The 22,232-nt window shown below is 39.1% G+C and overlaps 1 protein-coding gene across 1 annotated transcript; it reads left to right on the top strand.

Annotated features, from left to right (window-relative positions):
• The first annotated feature begins 16,070 nt into the window (after window positions 1–16,070).
• On the top strand, window positions 16,071–18,223 carry LOC127971173 (galactose-specific lectin nattectin). The gene is made up of 6 exons (XM_052574014.1): window positions 16,071–16,121; window positions 16,222–16,315; window positions 16,837–16,925; window positions 17,163–17,285; window positions 17,457–17,568; window positions 18,016–18,223. Exons 2-6 carry the CDS (start codon window positions 16,258–16,260, stop codon window positions 18,081–18,083), a joined length of 450 nt encoding a protein of 149 aa, XP_052429974.1. The 5' UTR covers window positions 16,071–16,121; window positions 16,222–16,257; the 3' UTR covers window positions 18,084–18,223.
• Window positions 18,224–22,232: the final 4,009 nt, after the last annotated feature.

The raw sequence follows: 22,232 nt of genomic DNA, 5'->3' as shown, positions 1-22,232 counted from the left end.
TTCTTCAGTGTCCTGAGGAAGAAAAGGCGCTGGTGAGCCTTTTTGACGAGGCTGGAGGTGTTTGTGGCCCAGGACAGTTCCTCCGAGATGGTGGTTCCCAGGAACTTGAAGCTGGAGACACGTTCAACAACCATCCCGTTAATGTGGATGGGGTCATGCGTGCTTCCTTTCTTCTTCCTGAAGTCCATAATGAGCTCCTTGGTCTTATTGGTGTTAAGGAGCAGGTTATTGTCAGCGCACCATGTGGCCAGGTGCTGTATCTCTTCCCTGTAGGCAGTCTCATCGTTGTCACTGATGAGGCCAATCACCGTGGTGTCGTCTGCAAACTTAATGATGGAGTTGGATCCATGCACAGGCTTGCAGTCGTGGGTGTAAAGGGAGTATTTTTTAAGTCCCTTTTTAAGTTCTCATCCAACTTTTTGTCATTTATGTTCAAAGTAAAAGCAATGTTGAAGTCCTAATTGGCCATTTTTTACTGTTGGTTGCCATTTTGAGATGCTAGATTACTTATTCTATCTCGAGTTAGTCTGAAAAAAAGAGACCACAAAATGATTTTAGAATTATGCTTTTAAGTTTCACAGTAATTCACTTGTCTAATTCATAAAAAAAATAAAAAATAAAAAAATAAAAAAATAGTCTTTTTATTAGTTTTATTAGTATTAATATTATATTATTTCTCTGAACATTTCTTAAAATAAATAAAATGAGTCGAAGTAGCTCATTTTGTCTTCCAGTCAACTTCTCACATGCTGCTTCATTTCATACACACAATGGGCCACTTTTCAGAACATGGAAAATATACCATTGCCATCTGTTGCAAGAAAGAAAAAAATGGACGTTTTATTTATTTACTTTTGATGTTCCTCTCAAGGCAGTCATCATTCAATTTGTTATTTGGCTCTCAAAGAAACCGTATTTGGCAGTTAAAATTGGAACAATCACTCCAGAGCCTTATTCCTTCTGTGGAGAGAAAAAAAAAAAAAAGTTGAAAAGGTCATTTATTGACAACACCATATATGTATCTTTAACTGTTACCCTGGACCACAAAATAAATACATTTTTAATAAATAAAGAAAAAAAAACTTTCTCCTCTGAAACCCCAAACAAACCCCCTTCCTCCTGAAACATGAACTATCTCACTTTTTCCACCCCCCACTGGACACTTTTCACACACACTGCTGTAGGGGCGTCGAACTGGGGGTAAAACCAGTACTGATTACCAGGGCCCCAAAGGAAGAAATGGCCCTTGAAATATCCCTTGTGCATTGTTCAAATTCATTAGCCTTTCGTTATGTTCGGGATGAAAACAACCACTTAATTAAACTGCTCTAAAAATGTATCAGATTCATATCAATTTTCAGCACCGACTTGGTAGTGAAGTGCCAGAACTTGTGGCATCCCTATTCGCCATTTTATTGTCTGGTTGGTTCAGTCTGAAATACTGCTAAACAGCGGACATACTGCTAACCACTGATCTATAATATAGGAGCTGCTTCACTGTCTGTTGGCAGTTTAGAACGCGATGAGCGATCCAGTCTTATATAGATCAGTGCTGCTAACTCGTTTTCATTTCTTATTCGCTGCTCTAAACAGGGGTTGCTTGTGGCAACACAGCACAACTTCCTGTGTTTGCAATGCATTCTGAGCAGCGAAAAAAAAAAAAAAAAACGTGCAGCGGTTAGGCAAAGCTAGCGGTCTTAACTAGGTCTTGAAAATGGTATTGGATCGGCATATAGGTTCATGTACTCGCCGATGCCAGAATTTTTTGTGGTATCTGTGATATTTCCGATACTCGTATCGGTATCGGAACAACTCTACTTTTCAACATCAAAAGGCAGCAGGTGCATAAACACTTCTTTTTTGTTTACTCCATGTAGTTCTGAGAGCATGAGGTGCATATTTGGATATTTTCAGATACATCAAGGTAAATGCACAAAGGTCTCTCTCTCTCTCTCTCTCTCTCTCTCTCATTAAAATTTGCTGTTATACTCCATATACAAGTCAGAAACTAAGCCTTTTTTTTTTTTTTGCACAGGCCTGTCTAAAGGGTTAGTGGTCCCACCTAGTGATCAACTGTAAAAATATTTTTTTTTACCTTTTCCCAACAGGGAAAACAATCAAGAATCTCACACACAAACACTATAATTTGCTGTTATTCTCCATATACAAGCCAGAAACTAAGCCTTTTTTTTTGCACAGGCCTATCTAAAGGGTTAATGGTCCCACCTAGTGATCAACTGTAAAAATAACAAATTTTACCTCTTCCCAAAAGGGAAAACCACAAACAATCAAGAATGCATGATTATATGGTGTCATGGCTTTGCAATCAAAAATGTCGTTATAATGGAACAAATGATGAAAAAAAAAAAAAAAAAATCTAATGCTGCACAAAAACTAACAATGCAACAAAGCCAATCTTGTTACTAATCGTTGACCTGCCAAAGACTGTGATAAAAGGTAAAAAAAAATAAAAATATCCAGTCCACAATCACTTTTTATATTGAAAATATGTAATTGTGTGTTTTTTTTCCCAAATCAGTGACATAATTTATGAACTTGGTAATTAAAGAGTTAAAATCTTAGATTTTTCTTTTAAACATTTGGTAGTTTTGATCAGGACTGAGGTTGAATAATTTATGCAAAAAAAAAAAAAAAAAAAAAAAAAAAAAATATTTGTCCGATACATTTTTTAAAGCAGTTAAATTTAGTGGATGTTTTAATCAATGAACATTATTTATTATTATTAGGACTGCCTATGCATAGGGCCCGGGATCTTGTGCAGCGCCCCTGTACTGCTGTATGTACATAATCCCACAAAAGTAATGTGTGTTTACATGGTCATGCACTACAAATCATCTTGCACTGTTCCCCAGCCAGCTGCTTGACTTACAGTGTTTCTCTTTGCACATGCCCCAGAGCGGTCGTGCTTTACGCCGGGTTTAACAACACCATGCTGCGGCATACAGAGACACTGTAGAGGGACTTCAGGATCGAAACAGTTCGCAGCACGACGGTCGTGTCAGGACCACTGCCCACGTATCAACAAGGACATGAAAGGTTCAATAGACTTGTTGCTTTAAATTAATGGTTATTGTCATGGTGTAAAGAACAGAAATGCTCTTTGTTAATAATTGGAATCTTTTCTAATACTACAAATGGTGAATTAGGACTTGCATTTACTGACCTAATAAACTCTTTTGGAGTTAAGCAAAATGTCACCGGGCCCACTCATCATTTTAATCATACACTAGATATATTACATGGAAATGATCTTACTGATATAGATATCGTACCTCAAAGCGATGATGATACAGACCATTTTCTCGTGTCGTGCATGTTGCGTATCACTGACATTAACTATATGGCTCTGCATTGCTGTCTGGGCAGAACTATTTTTCCAGCCACCTAAGACAGATTTGCAAATAACCTTCCTGATTTATCTCAACTGCTATTTTTACCCCAAAATACACATGAGCTAGACGAAATGACTGGCAACATGGGCACCATTTTCTCTAATACATTAAAAGCTGTTGCCCCCATCAAATTGAAAAAGGTTAGCGAAAAATGTACTGTGCCATGGTATAACCGTAATACTCACTCTCCCTAGAACGAAACTAGTAGTCTTGAATGCAAATGGACAAAAACTAACTTGGAAAATTTTAGAATTGCGTGGAAAAACAGTATGTCCAGCTATAGACAGTTTCTAAATACTGCCAGGGCCGAGCATATCCACAAACTCATTGAAAATAACCAAAACAATCCAAGGTTTTTATTTAGCACAGTGGCTAAATTACAAATAACCAGACGCCACCTGATACAAATATTCCATCAAAGTTTAATAATAATGACTTTATGAATTTCTTCACTGACAAAATGGATAACATTAGAAATACAATAGCGAATGTAGATTCTACAGCATCTAACACTTCAGTTTCATCCATCGCACCCAAAGATAAACTGCAGTGCTTTACAACTATAGGACAGGAAGAGCTAAATAAATCACTGTATCTAAACCAACAACATGTTTATTAGATCCTATACTCACTAAATTAATGAAAGAGCTGTTACCTGTAGCCGAAGAACCGCTTCTCAATATTATTAACTCATCGTTATCTTTAGGTCACGTTCCAAAATAATTTAAGCAGGTGGATATTAAGCCTCTTATTAAGAAACCAAAACTAGAACCTAGTGAACAGGCAAATTTTAGGCCTATTTCAAATCTTCCATTTTATGTCTAAAATTTTAGAAAATTTTAGGCTCGACGCATTGGCATTGATGTTTCAGCACAGGGCGGAGCAGCTCTGGAGGGCTCCTTTGGATGGCCTTGTTCTGCTTCTGTACTGTCGAGTACTGCAATGCATACTGCATACTGTAATGTCATCACGTTATAACTCCTAGTGACCGAGAGATAGGGAACTATGGACTCTCTCTTTTCTATAATTTTAGATATGGTTGCTCCTTAAGTTAAGGAAGATCAAGGAAAACAGTGTGATTCTGTGGTGTAATGTGCCCACTCACACCCTCAAAAGAGCAGCATGGAAAATGGAGCGCATCTGGAGGAAAACAAAACTAGAGGTATTTTGTACTTCTTGATGGGAAAATATCCTATCCTACAGAAAAGCATTAAAAACTCCTAGATCTGATTATTTTCCCTTTTCTTTTAGAAGACAGCAAACATAACCCCAGGTATTTATTCAATACATTGGCTAAATTAACGAAAAATGAAGCATCAATAGGTGTTCACATTTCCCAACATCACAGCAGTAATGGCTTTATGAATGGTTTTACTTTGGATAAAATTGTAACCATGTAGCCGTCAGCTACATTATCACATCAAGGTTGAAATTGACTTAACCTAAGAGGTATCATATCGATCACAAGGGCAGTATGGGGTACCTCAAGGCTCAGTACTAGGCAGTTACTTTTCAAGCGTTACAAGTAACCCTTGGGAGATATCATCAGGAAGCATGGTGTTAGCTTTCACTATTATGCTGTTGATACTCAGCTCTATATTTATTTGTGGCCTGGAGAAACATACCAATTTGAAAAAAACTAATGGAATTGTGCAATCAATATAAAAACCTGGATTAGGAGTCTTTCTTACTGCTAAATTCTAAAAAAAAAAAAAAAAAACCCAGAGCTGTTAATTATAGGACCTAATAACTCTGCATGTAATAACCTAGAACACTGTCTAAGGCTTGATGGCTGATCTATCAATTCTTCATCATCAGTTATGAACCTAGGTGATAGCGGTCTTTCCACTTTTCAAGCATTTGTAAAACTGCATTTTCCATCTCAAAAATATATCTAGATTATGACCTATGCTCTCAATGTCAAATGTGGAAACATTAATTTATGCATTTATGACCTCAAGGTTAGATTCTTGTAATGCTTTATTGGGTGTTTTTTTTTTTTTCTGCACACTTAATAAACAAACTCCAGCTAGTCCAAAATGCAGCAGCTAGAGTTCTTACTAGAACCAGGAAGTATTATTATATTAGCCCAGTTCTGTCAACACTGCATAACTTACAGTATTGTCAACCATGTTACAAAAGTTTTTTAGTTGAATCATTTATCAGTAGATCATCAAGGTCACACAAAACACAAACTATACGCAAGATTGCAATACTGTTTTGCAGACTGTTGCATGATAATTCAGAAAGTTTTGAAGTAAAGCTCAACATATGAATACCAAAAGTCAATTGCTATTAAATTTCACTGAACATTTTCATATATTAAAAACATATTTCAAAGGCAAAAACATAGATTTTTGGTCCTCTGAATAGTTTAGTTTAGTGCATTGCAGGGCATTTTCCTCTGCAAACCATAGAACTGCCCCTCTCACTAGAGAAGATGCCATTCTCAGGGTGTTTATTGTGAAATTTTGTTGTGAAATAGTATGTTTTTTCTCTTCATTTCTCTTTTTGGTTTCCTGACCTTTATACAGTGGAAAAAGGAAGTTTAATAAACATTGTTTTGCCAAAATTAAGCTCAAATGGAAATTACAATGTTTTTGACAAGATCATTTCTAGCCTGGCCTAATTGTTTATATGTATGTATTAATATGTAACATTTACAAGCACAAAACTTAAATTTTTGTGCATTTGTATTGATGATAAATCTTACAATTTAGACGTATTTCAGCATTTAAAACTTACAAATCACTATGTATTTTTAGCTAAAAAAAGTAAAATATTTACAAATAATTTATATAATTAAAGGTGCAGTGTGTAATATTTACAATTATCTATTGTCAGAAATTCAATATAATATACATAACTGTTTCCAAAGGTGTATAAACACCTTACTTAACCCTTGCGTTGTGTTCAAAACTCTATAACATTTGTGGTATTCCAGGGCATTTGATTCCTTTCCAGGGCATTTGATTCCTTTCCATCCTTTTAGTCAACTTTTCTTTAATTTAGAACTATTTTTATTTATTTATATTTGCATCTAATTAATCACATGCCTTGTTTATCTAATTTCTTGAGTGGAAAAAGCATTATTTACAAATTTTCACAATATTAAATAAAATTTAGCTTTTTATATCACATTAGTGTCCTTTTATTGTTTAGTCAGAGAGTTTGTTTTGAAAGGCCTTTATTTTCTATAAAATGGCACAAAGTCACACTTTTGGTGTTCCTGGTAAAAAATGGCCCGGCTTCAGAAAAATTACTTATAAATCACCCATTATGGTATATTATCACCAAATATTGGAGTTCATATTTTTTACTTTTTTTTTTTCTTCTATTCAGGACTGGTTTTGTATTTATATTTGCATCTGATTAATTGTAGGCCTCATTTATCTGAAAGTAGTCACCTCACTCAGATAAAGTATTATTTATTAATAATTTTTCAAAATAATAAAAATGCCGGGTCATTTTTGCCCAGGAACACCAAAAGTGTAACCAGGTGCAAAATCTCCCCCAGAAAAGTACGAAAATTATGAAAAAATTGAGAAGTAGTTCTACCCTTTGTGAAGAAAGTCTCTAAATTTCAGTCCAATGCGATAATATTAAATAGTATTTTTTTTTATTATTAAATAGTATTTTGTTAATTATAGGACCTAAAAACTTGTAATAACTTGTAATAACCTAGAACACTGTCTAAGACTTGATGGTTGCTCTGTCAATTCTTCGTCATCAGTTAGGAACCTAGGAGTGCTATTTGATTGCAATCTTTCCTTAGAAAGCCACGTTTCTAGCATTTGTAAAACTGCATTTTTCCATCTCAAAAATAAATCTAAATATATATCTAAATTATGGCCTATGCTCTCAATGTCAAATGCAGAAATCCATGCATTTATAACCTCAAGGTTAGATTATTGTAATGCTTTATTGGTTGGTTGTTCTGCACGCTTACTAAACAAACTACAGCTTTTTCAAAATGCAGCAGCAAGAGTTCTTACTAGAACCAGGAAGTATGACCATATTAGCCCGGTCCTGTCAACGCTGCACTGGCTCCCTATCAAACATCGTATAGATTTTAAAATATTGCTTATTACTTATAAAGCCCTGAATGGTTTAGCACCTCAGTATTTGAATGAGCTCCTTTTACATTATACTCCTCTACGTCCGCTACGTTCTCAAAACTTTCGTTCTCAGGCAATTTGATAATACCTAGAATATCAAAATCATCTGCGGGCGGCACATCCTTTTCCTATTTGGCGCCTAAACACTGGATTAACCTACCTAACATTGTTCGGGAGGAAGACACACTCTTGCAGTTTAAATCTAGATTAAAGACCCATCTCTTTAACCTGGCTTACACATAACATACTAATATGCTTTTAATATCCAAATCCGTTAAAGGATTTTTAGGAAGCATTAATTAGGTAAACCAGAACCGGAAACACTTCCCATAACACCCTATGTACTTGCTACATCATTAGAAGAATGGCATCTACGCTAATATTTGTCTTTCTCTGTTATTCCGAGGTCACCGTAGCCACCAGATCCAGTCTGTATCCAGAGCAGAGGGTCACTGCAGTCACCCGGATCCAGTACGTATCCAGACAAGATGGTGGATCAGCACCTAGAAAGGACCTCTACAGCCCTGAAAGACAGTGGAGACCAGGACAAATAAAGCCCCAAAAACAGATCCCCTGTAAAGACCTTGTCTCAGAGGAGCACCAGGACAAGACCACAGGAAACAGATGATTCTTCTGCACAATCTGACTTTGCTGCAGCCTGGAATTGAACTACTGGTTTCGTCTGGTCAGAGGAGAACTGGCCCCCCAACTGAGCCTGCTTTCTCCCAAGGTTTTTTTCTCCATTCTGTCACCGATGGAGTTTCGGTTCTTTGCCGCTGTCGCCTCTGGCTTGCTTAGTTGGGGTCAGTTCATCTACAGCGATATCGTTGACTTGATTGCAAATAAATGCACAGACACTATTTAACTGAACAGAGATGACGTCACAGAATTCAATGATGAACTGCCTTTAACTATCATTTTGCATTATTGACACACAGTTTTTTGTTTAAAGCACTGTATAAATAAAGGTGACTTTGACTTTGATTGTAATGTAATAATATTTCCCCTTTTTCTGTCATACAGAATTACTCACAGATTGTCCTGTCCTTCTTTTTCAGGTCTACACTATAGAGCTCAACAGTTCTCTTAAGGGCAAACCCTCACAAACCTCCCTAAAGACTAAAATAGCTATTATTCAGTCTCAACAAATCATACCAGATCAGCCCTTCCCTTCCTTTTTTTTTTTTGATCAGATTTTTTTGAATCTGCATTAAATCATCAAATGATCTCGTCTGAATCTTACTTTAAATTAACTTTATTATATGTTTAAGGAGCAATATTAATTGCACATAGAATAAAGGCCGATTTATAATTCTGCATTGAAACTATGCCATAGGTGCTGCGTAGTACATGCAGGCTACAGCATAGCTTAAAGTTCATCAATTCTACTTGAACAACAAGAGCTGTGATTAGTCTACTAGTACCCCACCTTCTGTATGTATTTGAGTGTTTTGTGTGTGTTTTTTGCACTTTAATATATTTAAATATATAGCTGGCCCTCCTCCAGGGGAAGGAGTTGTGCTGTGCTGTCGCCGCCATCTCCTGAGAAAGAGCAGCTTCCCACATCTCTGGATTGCCCGTGTCAGGGCTGCTTCATCAACTTTTCAGATGATTTATTGGCCGACTGGGACATGGGGGGGGGGGGGGGTGCGCCATACTTCTGCAAGAGGCTAGACACGCTGGCCTTGATGTTGTTTCAGCACAGAGTGGAGCAGCTCTGGAGGATGCATGAGGGCGCCCACAGTGACGAGCAGGCTGAGGCTTGGTCCACGGCGAAGTGGTGGCTGGTGCCTCACGCCGGGGAAAGATGTGTTTGATGGCCTCGGTCTGCTTCTGTACTGTCGAGAACTGGTGGGCACAGTCTTTGACGGCGTTCCCAAACAGTCCAGCCTGGGAAACGGGAATGTCGAGAAAGTCCATGTAACGCTTAAAACTCCATGATCATGGAAATAAGGAGTCAGGAACCGGCGGACAATCAAATAAGATTTAATAATGACAAAATAAAGCTTCTGCCATGAGAGCAGCTGTCAGCTTACAGCTTTGGATGGGAGACGAGGACAATTTCTCCAGGTGGTGGTGTTTTGCGGGCATAAGTGCACCGCAAGCGCACTGTCTGCCTGGGGAATGTCAACGTCCCCCCTAGCCGCCCGCCATCGAGGGTAGTCAGGATTGAGGCTGGTGAGTGGCTTCTGGCAGAAAAAAGGGGCCATCCGTGACTTCAGGGGCCATCAGATCCTCATGCACCCCCGAGAAGAAAGAAATCAGGGCAGGGCGTGCCACGACCCGTGCTGAGAAACCAATCAACCCACCACAAAGGCTTGGGACCAAGAGGAGTGAATTCCTCCAGCCTGATGCTTGCGGCGGCCCAGGAAAGCAAGGCCATCAATGTGGGGACTGGTCCGATGGAAAGGCTCTCACTGTAACCCTCAGATCACTACGGTCAGCACTACAGATAGTGGTTCCCTTTTGTTCAAAAGACGTTGCATCTGATTTGCAATGAGTATTTGTCAGCCAATCAAATTTTGACACTCAATGACCGCACGCCCTCTGGGTCTAGCGATGTGCCCAGTGTTATCCCCAGCCAGGGTTGCTAGGTTCTCTAGACAAATCCCACCAAATCGCGTTTAATTTTACCCATTAAAAATTACATTCCAGGAGTAAAATACATGTTTTTGCAAGGTTACCCTTGTAACAAAAATGAGTTTTACATAGTAATTAACTCAAATGATATATAGGGAATTTGAATAATTAATCAAGAATTTGATTAATATATATCTCAGATGACAGTTACATTTAATTTTATTGATTATGAAAAATAGCTCAATTGCCAATACTAATACTAATCACAGGGCACTGTAATTTACTCATTAATATGTCAATATTACATTCTTCATATCAATTATTGTGATATCTCTTACTGTAAATTATTGCAGATCAAACCGTGGTATGTCCAGCACACCACTATAGACCTATCAATTTTCAATAAAGTTATCACGCCTTATAATTCAAGGAAAAGTATTCTCTGGCCATGAAAATATTATCCTATCCTTATGATAAATTTAGTTTCTAAATTTAGAGCTTGTAGCTAAAGACCAAAACATTTCAGTGACTCGTAATGTGAGTGGGGTGGAGTCCAGGCCAATCATTTTATATATGGGTTTTTAATAATTCAACTAGTAATACATCAAACTACAAATCACACAGAGTAAATATGCGTACGAAAATACAGACAATAAACATTTACAAGACATAACGGAATCCAAATAAAAGGGAGAGAGAGAGAGAGAGAGAGAGAGAAGTGGAGAAAGCGAGAGAGATCACAGAATGATCTCAGGTATGAAAATCAGTCAGTAAACCTTAGTGGAACCGACAACGAATCAAATAATAGCAACACTTTAAAACAGCATTTAAATCTCCATAGAAAACGATACTTGCATGGCCCAGTGGGTGAGCGTGGTACCGGCAACGCACGTGTGATGTCACGTGGTCCTTTGAAAACTGCGCGCGTGGGCCGGAGGCCGTGTGACGCGCGTGCAAGCTGCGCTGGATCTTGGCGTGAGCGTGGAGTCACGTGTTCCTTTGTTGCAAAGAGGTGTTCGTTCATCTTCGCGCGGTATTTGAAAGGTTCAACAAACAATGTTCCAGAATTCGTCTTCATTGTGTGGAGAGGCGAATCGTTGAATAAACTTAGTAAAGAAAAGAAAACAAAACAACGAAAATGAAAGTTTCCAAATGAGCCATGAAAATGGCTTTCCTCTCCTCAGTCCGTGTGCTGAGGGGGGAGGAGAACTGAGCGCGGCCCGAGGCCGCGCGGAGCGACGTGTCCGAGAACGGAGAACGGGAAGAAGAGCAAGAAGAGCGCAAGAAGACAGGGTGGACCTTGTTTGGTCAATTCTTATAGCTTGAAATAGTTCACGCCCATTTTCGAGGGAGCATCCAATGAATGTCCGCGATCTGAAGCGGAGGGAAAGTTCCTTTGTCTCGGTTGAGACAACCCCCTGATGATTTAGGGCCTGTCCGATTTCATCAGGAATATTAAAGCAAGTTCATTATTCCAGATTAAATACATTTTTCATTACTTTGCTCTAGATAAATGGGTCTGTCAAAGCATGACGATTAGAACAAGACTAGACATAATATATATATGACCAAAGATCTAATTTTTAGATCGAATTACACATTTAAAGATTTGTTTAACACATGATAACACTGCAGATGTTGGGAAACATCTAAATGTACCAAAAGGGAATACGTAATACATTTATAAAACATGAAAACAGAAAGTTAATGAATACATTCCATAGAATGCATTGTTCAAAAGAAGCCAGTGACTTGGCTTCTCTCCTGTCCTGTGTGGTCGTAAAATTTTACGAGCTACCAAGGAGTGTGGGGGTTGCAGAACATTTCTTTTTTTGAGAAAGTTAAAGTGAGGAGAGACATTTCCTAAAGTATGAGCTTGCAACTTATACTCTTCACATAACAAGGATTAACCATTTTATGCAATCCAAAAACATAATTAAAATACATATTAATAATAAAATGAAAGTAAGGAACTTATACAAAAGGGTTTCCTTTGTCTCCAGTGTGTTGGAGAAATTTGGGGGGGGTTTCAGGTATCCTTTGAGGCTCGCATGGGTATCGTAAAGTAATTTAAGTCCAGCCAGGCTGGCATTTAGTACCAACAGTCTGAATTTATAAAACAGAATTTAACCCATGAATCGCTGACCTGCATATCTGTTACACCTGGTAAAATTCACATTCCAGGGGCTAAATGTCACGTTATTGAGGTTGCTTCAACCAGCGAACATGAAAAACAACCCACGGCAATATTATTAAAGTAGCCCAATTTTGGTAAAACTGCTCCCAGCGCTTAGTTTGGAAATTTCCAAGGTATGAAAGTGAAATTAAACAAAAAGAAAATGATAGCCGCAGTCACCAGCGCCTTAACCAGATCTCCTTGGTGATCTTCTGAATGCTGAAAGGGCTCTTTTGTGGCCATAAGAGGAATAACTGAGAAACTACTCAAACTGAATTTGCTAACAAATGTTTCAAACATTGCAACTACGAGTGGCTAACAACTAGCACCGAGCGCAACAAGTTATTTGGCCAGATTTGCTTTGTAATATGAGTAAAGGGACATGGAATGACAGACTCGCTGACTTAAGTGACAGGAGAGTGCTTTATTATTTGACGAGTATTGAATCATACAGTTTTTGTAAAGTTTTGTTGCTGTGGGCGCGTGGTCAATTTAGAGTGCTGTGAATGTTCATAGTGACCTGTGTATTGGTGGATTACTTTTACTGATCCATGTAGAGAAATTTACTCTGCATTTAACCCACCCGATCTAGCCTACTGTTGAAATTGTTGATCGGCTGTTTATGTTGTTGAGAACCTGTTTGTAGCATAATATGCAAATTATATGCATATGGTTGCATTAGCTGTTACAGAGATGTGTAAGATAGATGTTAGGGTATGTTGGTTACAGTTGCATACTGAAGGCCCTTTTTTTCAGAGCAAAAATAAATAAATCTTGAAACACAAAAATATCATAATGATGAACAGTGAACTCATGTCTCATATTTACAGTTAAGAAACAATATCTGACAAGAAATCATCAGAGTGAAGAACAGTAAATTCATGTCTTGTATTGTTGTTTACATATTTGTATTGTAATTTTGTATTGTATTGTGGCATCTATTGGGGACAAAGGGACTCGGTTACATATTATAAAATGTCAAAAATTTAATTAATTGTATTTTACAGATGTAAATTGTAATCTTTGGTTAATATTTCTGTCACTGAATTTTGATTTATATTCATACATGTTCTTACCCACCTTCTGCTACATTATTAAATCATTCATGAATATATTGCATCATATGATTTGATACTACATATTGCTTAAAATGATAGTTCACCCAAAAATGAAAATTACCATTAACATTAATTCACTTCAGGAGGCCTTAATTAACCCCCGGGAACATGTGGAGCAATTTTTAATGATTAATATATGCAGTTTATTGAACTTACACTGGACTACTGAATATCACCCATTTACTGCCATTATAATGCTTGGAAGAGCCAGGACATTTTTGTTTTATATAATGCTGATTGTATTTGTCTGAAAAAAGAAAGTCATGCACCTTGGATAGCTTGAAGGTGAGTAAATAAGGTGGACATTTTCATTCTTGTGAACTATCCAACTAACTATACTCTATAGTTTGCTCTGTTCTTTTTCTATTCTATATGTTTTCTTTTTTATTATATAATTAAATAAAATCCTTGCTATGTCTACTACGTTAAGCTAACTGAGGCTTGTTACTGCACTGTTGATTTTGATTGCTTCCATTGTCCTCTCTTGTAAGTTCGCTTTGGATAAAAATGTTTGCTAAATGACTAAATGTAGACTATCCCTTTAAAATGTTAAGTGAATGAAACAGAAACATTTATTTTATCATAGACTTACAGAGCTTTAATAATTAAAGGCAGGGGCATAGCCATCTTTTCAGAAGTGAGGGGGACAGAAATTATATATATAGTAACATTTCTGTAATCTATATAGCCTACCAATCAACAGTTTTTGAACTGTAAGATATTTTGTTTTTAAAGAAGTCTCTTCTGCTCACCAAGCCTGCATTTATTTGATCCAAAGTACAGCAAAAACAGTAATATTGTGAAATATTTTTTTTTATTTAAAATAACTTTTTTCCCTATTTGAATATATTTTATTTATAAAATATAAATATAAAATATAAATATATTTTAAAAAGCTTTTTGCAACATAATACACTATATCTTTCAAAAGCTTAAAAATATTAAAAATATTACTATTTCAAAATAGTAAAAATATTTCAAAATGTTTCTGTTTTGCTTTACTTTGGATCAAATAAATGCAGGCTTGGTGAACAGAAGATACTTATTTGAAAAACAATAACAAGCTTCTTCAAGATCTTCGTAATTTAACATCGCAAAGGGCATTAGATTACACTGACCAAGTTTGGTGTTGATCTGAATAAATCTCTAGGAGTAGTTTGCAGAGGAAATTCGAAATAACCGACTTCCTGTTGGGATACAGATTTCGTACCAAGATACTTTTTTGTAGGTATTGGTGTGTTACAAGTGCGTACCGATTTCCGTATATGTATCTGAAACATAGCTTGAGACGCACTCCGTTGAAGTGTATAGGTAGCGCTATCGAGCCATTTTGCTGCCCATGTGTTCAGGCCAGGACTATTATCACTCATGTGAAGTTTGGGGAAGAGCAGACATTTTATGCCTGATTTATAACATCTTTTATTCCCATGGCGAGACATCGAACTTTGTCACGGCGCCAAGGACACGCCTTTTAACAAAAACTCAAGATCTTCACAAGTAAACATCGCACAGGCCTTTAGATTAGACTGACCACAAAAAATACATTGATGTCATAAAATTTCAAGGAGTAGTTTGTCGCAGTGTAAAATATGCAACTTCCTGTTGCCAATAGGTGGTGCTATGACTATAACTGAATATGGGCATGTCAATCTGTTCAGGAGATTGGACATTGTATGTCTGAGTTATAGCAACTTAATTTTTCATGGAAAATCATTGAAATTCGCCAGGCCGCCACGGACACGCCCTTTGACGAAAACTCAAGATCTTCGCAATTTAACATCGAAAAGGCCGTTCGATTAGGCATACCAAATTTGGTGTTGATCTGAATCAGTCTCTAGGAGGAGTTAAAATACAATGCATGGAAATGACAAAAATTACACACAATTTGCTCATAATATAAAAAATAACCGACTTCCTGCTGGGTTTAGAATTTTGCTCCAAGAGTCTTTTGTGTAGGTATTGGTGTGTTACATGTGTGTGCCAATTTTATGTACGTGAAACATAGCTGGAAGGCTGTTGATTTTTTGAGTATAGGTGGTGCTGTCGAGCCATTTTGCCACACCCTCTTCTGAATCCTATATCAGACGAAAATGTTCACCAGGTTTGACGCATGTGCAAAGTTTCATGACTTTTCGAGCATGTTTAAGCCCTCAAATGTTTACAATTTGATTCATGTGATTCATTCGGAAGATTTAAACCAATTTAAACTGGTGAAACTACTAGTGTTCTAATGATTTTGGCCAGTGTTCTGAGAATATATGTAGACAAATATTTCGGTTACTTAAAGGGTTAGTTCACCCAAAAATGAAAATTATGTATGACATGTCGTTCCAAACCCGTGAGACCTCTGTTCATCTTCGGAACACAGTTTAAGATATTTTAGATTTAGTCCGTGAGCTTTCTGTCTCTCTGTCTTCACTGGCCTAAGATTGGCCACCCCACTCAAAACTGCAATTTGTGTCCCTTTTTTTCTTGACAAGAAATGCATTTATTAAGATGTGGAACTGCTGTATCTCTTTATGACCACATAAAACAGCTGAATTTTCAGACGCGAACTTCAGCTTCACCTCAAATGTCAAGCGAAAAGCTGCCGTTTTGAATGGGGTGGCCAAGCTTACGTCAGTGGTGGCCCCACCCCTCCTGGCTCCACCCCTTTCTGCAATTATAAAAAGTCAAAGATCTGTACTGAGGAACAGACAAATACAGCAGGCTCTTTGTTAGTATTACCAAAATAATACATTGATTAAAACATTTTCAATAGCATCAACATAGTATTTATATTCAGATATGTATAACGTGTTTCATTGTTGTTTCAGATGTGCAGTATTCCTGGCTGATTTCAGTGAGAAACAATGGGAGTCTGGATTGTCTGTGTGTCTCTCTGTCTGCTCTTTGCTCTGAATGCATCAGGTGAGATATGGATCATGGCAATACTGCAGGATTTACTGAACATCCCTAAATACTGAATTTTCACTTACCTTCAGCATTTTATTATCTGACCTTTAACATCAGAACAACTGGTATAAAATTCCTATTTTGTTCAGTTAACCCAGTTTACCCAAAGCTTAATAACTGTTTCTTTTGGAATAACTGCCACTGGCAGAGAAAAATGGCCTGTTTTGCTCAATATCAACATGGCTGTGAGTAACTGTGAAACAAGGCTGCTAACATTCAGTAAAAAAAAACAATCTTGCACAAGTTGTTTTGCTTAATTGAACCAAATATATTTCCCTGCTAATAAAAACACACATCATCAAAAAAAGTAGTAAATGATGTTAAGGAAGGTTGCATTGCGCCTTTGACCTTGTATAAATAGAAATGGGTAAAACATTGATAAACAGATGGTCTATGTTCATTTTTGTTATTGTATAAAATGCACTGAATTAATGATCACTTTAACTTGCAATAAAACATACCAAATCTTGATGTAGCATCCAGTAGATGTCAGTATGGGTGGACACGATATGGACGAACATGCTTCAAGGTTTTTAACAGTCCATTATCCTGGAGTGATGCGGAGGTATGAAATACTAAACAACATCTGACAGAAAAGTATAAATAACCTTATTTGTACTTGTATTATTATTATTATTTTGAAAATGTATTTAAAGGTTTTCTTTTTATCTATCTATCTATCTATCTATCTATCTATCTATCTATCTATCTATCTATCTATCTATCTATCTATCTATCTATCTATCTATCTATCTATCTATCTATCTAAAAGCTGTTTCTCCTCATGTCTTAATCTCCTCAGGCAATGTGCTTGACCTATGGTGGGAACCTTGCCTCTGTACACAGTACATTGGAGTATACCTTCATAAAGCGCATGATCTCAAGTTCGAACTCTTACTGGATAGGAGGCAGTGATGCTGTTTCAGTATGTTATTATGTTGTTAATGTATTAGATTTTTTTTTTTTTCTTTGTGATGTTGTCCAAAATGAAAATGTAACAATTTACTGTCTAAAATCAAACCAACACTGCTTAAAGTGAAAAGAGTAAAAGTTCAAATTTGCACAGGTGTAAATATTTGTTCTTTTCTGTTCACAGGAGGGAAAGTGGTTCTGGAGTGATGGGTCCCAAATGGATTTCAAACTTTGGAACCCTAAAGAACCCAACAACTTACAGAGTAATGAGCACTGCATTCAGATGAACTTTGGAGGTAAATAATTTGAATGATGTGAACGTCATTTCATGTTTTCCATTCTGGACAGTTAATTAAGTATTATATTTACTCCCATGTCTTCCAGTGTTTAAGTTAAAAGCAACACTTTCTCTATTTGTCTTTCTAAATGTAAGCATTGTGGTTTACACATTATTATAGACCAATTCTCATTATTAACTAGTTGCTTATTATCATGCCTATTATTAACATATTTGCTGTTTATTAGTACTTATAACGCATTTATTCTACATGACTATATTCTTCATCCCTAATCCAATACCTAAACTTAAAAACTACCTTACTATGTATTAATAAGCAGCAAATTAAGAGTTTATTAAGGCAAAAGTAAAAAAAAAAGGAACTTAAAATAAAGTGTGACCACATGATGCTAATACCTGTATAATTATTTGTATAATAAAACATCCTTTTTCTTTTTCATAACAGCTGCAGGAAATTGGAATGACCAAGTTTGCTCAAACAAGTTACCATTTGTGTGTTTCAATTCTCACTGATCTCTTTCCCTACACCTATTAAATCAGAAGCGGTGTGCCTGTTCAATCTTATTCTGTTATTGCTTCAAACATTTTTGCTATTTTGATGCCTCTGTGTCAAACATCTTTCTTTCTATAACTAAATAAAGCTAAATGCATTCTTTTATTGTCCTGAAAATATTTTGCATCACAAACGTGGACACAAACAGTCATTGAAATACAACTCCAAGAGGAGTTTTTTTCTTTTAATTTATGTATCTTATATTCTGTTATGTTCAGGATATCACAGGTTTTGTTCTTCAGCCTGTCCTGACTCACAAGTACTGCAGAGACACTAAATGAGAAAGCTGAACATGTTTTCATAATTAACCATTTTATATCATGAATCCTCATTTTCCCGTAACTCATGTTTTCTATGAAAATAAAAGTGTCAAGTGTTTATAACATTCTTCATCATCAAAATTAAGGAACAGTTCATCCCAAAATGTAAATTTTGAATTAAAACTGAATCTGTTGTTATCATCATTTTCACAACATGGCATGGACAAACTATAGGAAAAAATCATTGTGTGAACAGAATGTAAAAAAGAGAACAAGGGCAGTTGCTGGAATATTGAATGTATCAGGGTCACATTGAAGATAACAGATAACACACATAACATTTCATTTGTAATTTTCTGTTCATATAAAATATTATTTAAATAATATTATAAGACTTTTGGGTAAATTGTTTATTTGGATCCTTTTTGGATTTTAATTAGCAGCACACTGTCTCATTAATCACCATGTGTCTGTAGCTCCCTTTTGTAAACAAATGACTACGTTCCATTCTTTTGTAATAACAAGAACCTTGGTAGTTGATATTTAAAGGCTTAGTTCACCCCAAAATCTAAATTGTCATTAATGACTCGCCCTCATGTCGTTCCAAACCCGTGAGACCTCCATTCATCTTCGGAAAACATAAGATATTTTATATTTATACCGAGAGCTCTCAGTCCCTCCATTGAAACTGTGTGTACGGTATACTGTCCATGTCCTGAAAGGTAATATAAACATCATCAAAGTCGTCCATGTGTCATCAGAGAGTCAGTTATAATTTTTTGAAGCAAAAATAGCAAAAACTACGACTTTATTCAGCATTGCCTTCTCTTCCGGGTCTGTTGTGAGCGAGTTCAAAACACTGCAGTTTAGTGATTCCCCCCCCCCCAAATCCCTCCACCGAGAGCTGATTTTGCATGCTTGGCTCTCAAGCAGACAACACACTGCATTTGTCTCCAGCCCAATATATTATGATGTGCAGAGAAAACAAACAGCCTGAACGCTGCCTGCTTTAGCCAAAAACTTCTCTTAACTGAGGTTTGATATAATGGAGCTTATCAGTGGACAAACAACACTAAATAAGACTCACAAAACAAATAGTGACTGACACACACACACAGAGCTTCGCTGAATAACAAAAAAAGCTGACAGTGTTTTCTATTTTAGCTACAGCCTTCATTTGAGAGCTAACACATGTATAGTGGTAAATTATTATTTAATGCCATGCCAGCATCTTAGGCCTATTTTCATGGCAAAAGTAAAAAAATAAAATAAAATGCAAATATTGTCACACACCTGGACTCATTTAGTGTTTTTGCCCCTGTGACCCAGTTTCTGTCTTCCGTATTTGGTTTGATTAGTTCCCAGGTGTGTCTATTCTCTTCTTCATGTGTGTTAATTTAGTGATTCCATCCACCTGTGTTTCCCCATTATCCTCTGTACTTAAGCCTTGTCCTTTCAGTTCTGTTTTGTCGGGTCTCTTCATTTGCTACTAACGTGTGCCTACCTCTGTGCTCCATGTTGGATATCTCCTGTGTTGGATATTATAAAAGCCTTATTTCGTTTATCCTCGGCTCCGTGTTCCTTCAGGCAGCGAAAACCGTGACAGAAGACCCGACCATAAAAAAGGAAAGTTTAAAACTACGTGTTTTCCCCTCCGTTATGTTTTTGTTGTTTCACAGTCCTTTTGTTTTGTAGTCTATGGATCCCCTCTATCGCCCCGAATTCCTCATCCTCCTGCTGAAGCAGGAAGGACGTTCTCTCGAGGACCATACCAGACAGTTTCTTCTATTAGCTAATGCCACCAGCTACCCGGACGATGCGCTCTGCACCTTCTACAACACCAGCCTGAACTCCAAGTGCAGAGCGTTGTCGCCCGAAGATGGTCCTCGGGAGGATTTCGCCGCATTCGTGGAGTGGACTCTGGCGAGAAATGGCTCATCTTTCACCATCTGCCCCATAGAGGACCTCGCCAGCGCCACTCCCGACCCAGAGACCAGCCAGCCACCACCCCGCCACACGGAGCCAGAGCCCACCGCAGCCGCAGAGCCCGAGCCATTCACAGACAGGGAGCCGGAACTCGAGAGCGCGACTGACCAGGTGTGTGAGCCGGCAACACCGTGCATCGTGGGAGTCCTCGTGGAGATCGAGGGCATGGAGGAAAGCCCTGCCCACACTCCTGCGACTGAGGGTGAGCTGTATGCAGTCTCTGAAGATCATATGGAGCAAGTTCTGGATCTGATGGACTGGTCTATGGAGGTAATCCCTAATTTTCCTGTTTCCCCGCTGGTTCCGTCCAGCCCTGATTCCCCTGTATACCCTCTCAGTCTCCCACTCCTACCTCCAGTCATTTCCTCTGCTCCATTTCCGCGGGTTCCATCCAGACATGAATCTTCTGTTTCTCAGCTGGTTCCGCCCAGCCCTGAGTTTCCTGTGTCTCCGCTGGTTCCGCCCAGCCCTGAGTTTCCTGTTTCTCCGCTGGTTCCGCCCAGCCCTGAGTTTTCTGTGTCTCCGCTGGTTCCGCCCAGCACTGAGTTTCCTGTTTCTCCGCTGGTTCCACCCAGCTCTGAATCTTCTGTGTCTCCGCTGGTTCCGCCCAGCTCTGAATCTTCTGTGTCTCGCTGGTTCCGCCCAGCCCTGAATCTTCTGTCTCTCCGCTGGTTCTGCCCAGCCCTGAATCTTCTGTCTCTCCGCTGGTTCTGCCCAGCCCTGAATCTTCTGTGTCTCCGCTGGTTCTGCCCAGCCCTGAATCTTCTGTGTCTCCGATGGTTCCGCCCAGCCCTGAATCTTCTGTGTGTCCGCTGGTTCCGCCCAGCTCTGAATCTTCTGTATCTCCTGTGTTCCCTCCCAGCCTCCCTCTCCCACCTCCTCCAGGACCTGCTGGTCCCTCTGCTCCACTTTCGCTGGTTCCGTCCAGTCCTGATCCTCCTGTCCTTCCTCCCATCCTTCTCCTCTCTCCTCCTCCTAGACCAGCCAGTTCCTCATCATCCCTGCTGGTGCCAGTCAGTCCCGCAGCTCACCCTCAGTCCGCGCCATCAGGGCGCGGTGGTTCGCCGCTGGACTGCCAGTCTCCAGCTCCGCCTTGGCATGTTAAGGCCCTGTCTCCGCCTCCAGCCTCCGAGCCCTGGACTCCTCCTCGGTCCTTCGACCCAGCGGCTCCGCCTTGGCTCTTAGCTCCCTCGTCTCCACCGTGGCCTGTCATCCCACCTACTCCACCGGGCTCCCTCGTCCCTCCGGCTCCACCTTGGTCAGTCGTCGACCATCTGCCGCCTCGGGACTCCTCTCCTCTGGTTCCACCTCGTCACTCCATCCCTCCGGCTCTGTCAGGCTCCTCCTTCCCTCCAGTTCCACCTCCATCCTCGGTCACTCCGGCTCCACAGCGGTCTGCCAGGACCCCGCCTCCGCCTTGGTCGCCTGAGCCTTCAGCTCCACCTAGGCCCTCCGGATCCTCGACGTCACCCTGGCTCTGCGGCTGTGCTGCTCCATCTTGGGCTCCTCACCCACCGGTGCAGTCTCCGCCTGTCGGCCCCCTGGTGTCGTCGACCCCTCCTTCACCATGGCTCCTCCCGCCGTCGACTCCACCTTGGATCTCCGTCCTGGCTGGTCTCTGGTGGACCATCTGGCTCCTCCTGCTCCTGTCTCCTCCCTGGCTCCTCCCTCCGTCGTCTCCTCCCTGGCTCCTTCCTCCGTGGTCCCTGTCTGCTGGCCCCCTCCTGGGAGTCCGTCCTCCACCGGAACCTCCTCCCAAGTTCCCACCCACGCCTCCCTCTGTTGTTTCTACGGTGCGAGGACGCACCTACCGGGAGGGGGGAGTACTGTCACACACCTGGACTCATTTAGTGTTTTTGCCCC

The sequence above is a fragment of the Carassius gibelio genome, chromosome B14 (assembly GCF_023724105.1).
Source record: "Carassius gibelio isolate Cgi1373 ecotype wild population from Czech Republic chromosome B14, carGib1.2-hapl.c, whole genome shotgun sequence".
In the NCBI taxonomy this organism is placed as follows: Eukaryota; Metazoa; Chordata; class Actinopteri; order Cypriniformes; family Cyprinidae; genus Carassius; species Carassius gibelio.
This window is presented reverse-complemented; position numbering and strand designations above follow the sequence as displayed.

What these genes read in the sequence shown, in the direction of transcription:
- LOC127971173 (XM_052574014.1), top strand. Translation starts at nt 16,258, where the DNA reads ATGGGAGTCTGGATTGTCTGTGTGTCTCTCTGTCTGCTCTTTGCTCTG. An exon ending in TATCCTGGAGTGATGCGGAG is followed by an intron (nt 16,926 to 17,162) that starts GTATGAAATACT and finishes TAATCTCCTCAG; the next exon opens with GCAATGTGCTTGACCTATGG. An exon ending in GAGGCAGTGATGCTGTTTCA is followed by an intron (nt 17,286 to 17,456) that starts GTATGTTATTAT and finishes TTCTGTTCACAG; the next exon opens with GAGGGAAAGTGGTTCTGGAG.